This window comes from Nanorana parkeri, unplaced genomic scaffold (assembly GCF_000935625.1).
Source record: "Nanorana parkeri isolate BGI_ZX_2015 unplaced genomic scaffold, ASM93562v1 scaffold3665, whole genome shotgun sequence".
In the NCBI taxonomy this organism is placed as follows: Eukaryota; Metazoa; Chordata; class Amphibia; order Anura; family Dicroglossidae; genus Nanorana; species Nanorana parkeri.
Genome location: NW_017309933.1, coordinates 13,016 through 14,304, shown reverse-complemented (window position 1 = coordinate 14,304; position 1,289 = coordinate 13,016). Strand labels below are relative to the sequence as shown.

At 53.5% G+C, this 1,289-nt stretch overlaps 1 protein-coding gene across 1 annotated transcript in view; it reads right to left on the bottom strand.

Moving 5' to 3' along the window:
• The window catches only part of LOC108803386 (pseudokinase FAM20A-like), a gene marked incomplete at its 5' end in the record, with an annotated part of 24,819 nt that overhangs the window by 10,939 nt on the left and 12,591 nt on the right, over positions 1-1,289 (bottom strand). The window contains one exon of the mRNA XM_018575229.1: positions 359-468. Coding sequence (XP_018430731.1) covers positions 359-468 — 110 coding nt within the window. The remainder of the gene's footprint in view (positions 1-358; positions 469-1,289) is intronic.

Sequence of the window (1,289 nt, the reverse complement as noted above, 5' to 3'; positions counted from 1 at the left end):
ATGGGAGGTGTAGATGGGAGCGCATGGGAGGTGTAGATGGGAGCGCATGGGAGGTGTAGATGGGAGCGCATGGGAAGTGTAGATGGGAGGTGTAGATGGGAGCGCATGGGAGGTGTAGATGGGAGCGCATGGGAGGTGTAGATGGGAGCGCATGGGAGGTGTAGATGGGAGCGCATGCATAGCACATGCATGTGGGGCACGTATCTGGGTTCAGCTTTCAGACTGATTCCTGGTGGTGTTTGTGGCACCGTTGTGGACACGCCACTCATTCTACCTCAGAGATGGCCGAGATATTTCTGGAACTAGAGCCAAACATAAAGCAGAGTAGGAGAGCGGCTGGGATGCCATTCCACCTCACCTATCAAGAAGTCAAAGATGGCCATGTCAATGACACTGAGGAGCCTCTGAGGGTTGTTGTAGGGTGGCAGCTGTTTGATGGAGTCGCAGTACGCTGGATTGACCTCCCACCTAACAAAGCAGAGAAATGCTGGTCAGTATTCTGGAGGATCTCCATTACTAATACAGCCTGAACTACAAGTCCCAGCATGCCCTGCCAGACAAATGGTGGGTCCTGCCACAAGGTGGCGCCACATACTGCCTGAGCATGCGGGATCTTTCCCATCAGATGATGATACGTCAGCACTAGTGTGAATGACTCCATGGATGGAACTCCCCCGGCCAGATGGGGATCAGCCAGATGTTCTCTACACGTCAGTGGAAAATTGGCCACCGACATTATTTTCTGTCTTCTTACAAACAACAAATTCCACAAAATATTTTGGTGCCAGAAAACAAGAAGTAACCTGAGGAATCCACTCTGATGGGAGCCATGTGTGTTATCTTTCATGGTAGAGGGGCCACAGGCAGCAGAGGGTTAGATCCCTTCCAGCTGCTGGAGAGATGGCTGGGCTCAGTGACTGACGATTGTGGGATGCACCGTCTCCTGCAGAACTACAAGTGCCAGCAATCATCACCTCCTTCACCTGTATGTGATATTACTGCCCCAGTGCAACCTAGAGGTACTACTGGCCGGGGCGGGGGAGGCACGCTGACCTCTCCATGCTGCTTTGGTTCTGGTATTACCTCCAGGGACCACTATGAGGCCAGCACAATTTCCGAGGACTGTGTGAGCCTAGTGAGATGGCTAGGGAAGGGGAAGAGAGGTAGTTGTGGAGCATACTGTGACCTCTGGGGGGCTCCTTGGACTCTGGTGTGACCTCTGGGGGGATGCTTGGACTCTGGTGTGACCTCCGGGGGGATGCTTTGACTCTGGTGTGACCTCTGGGGGG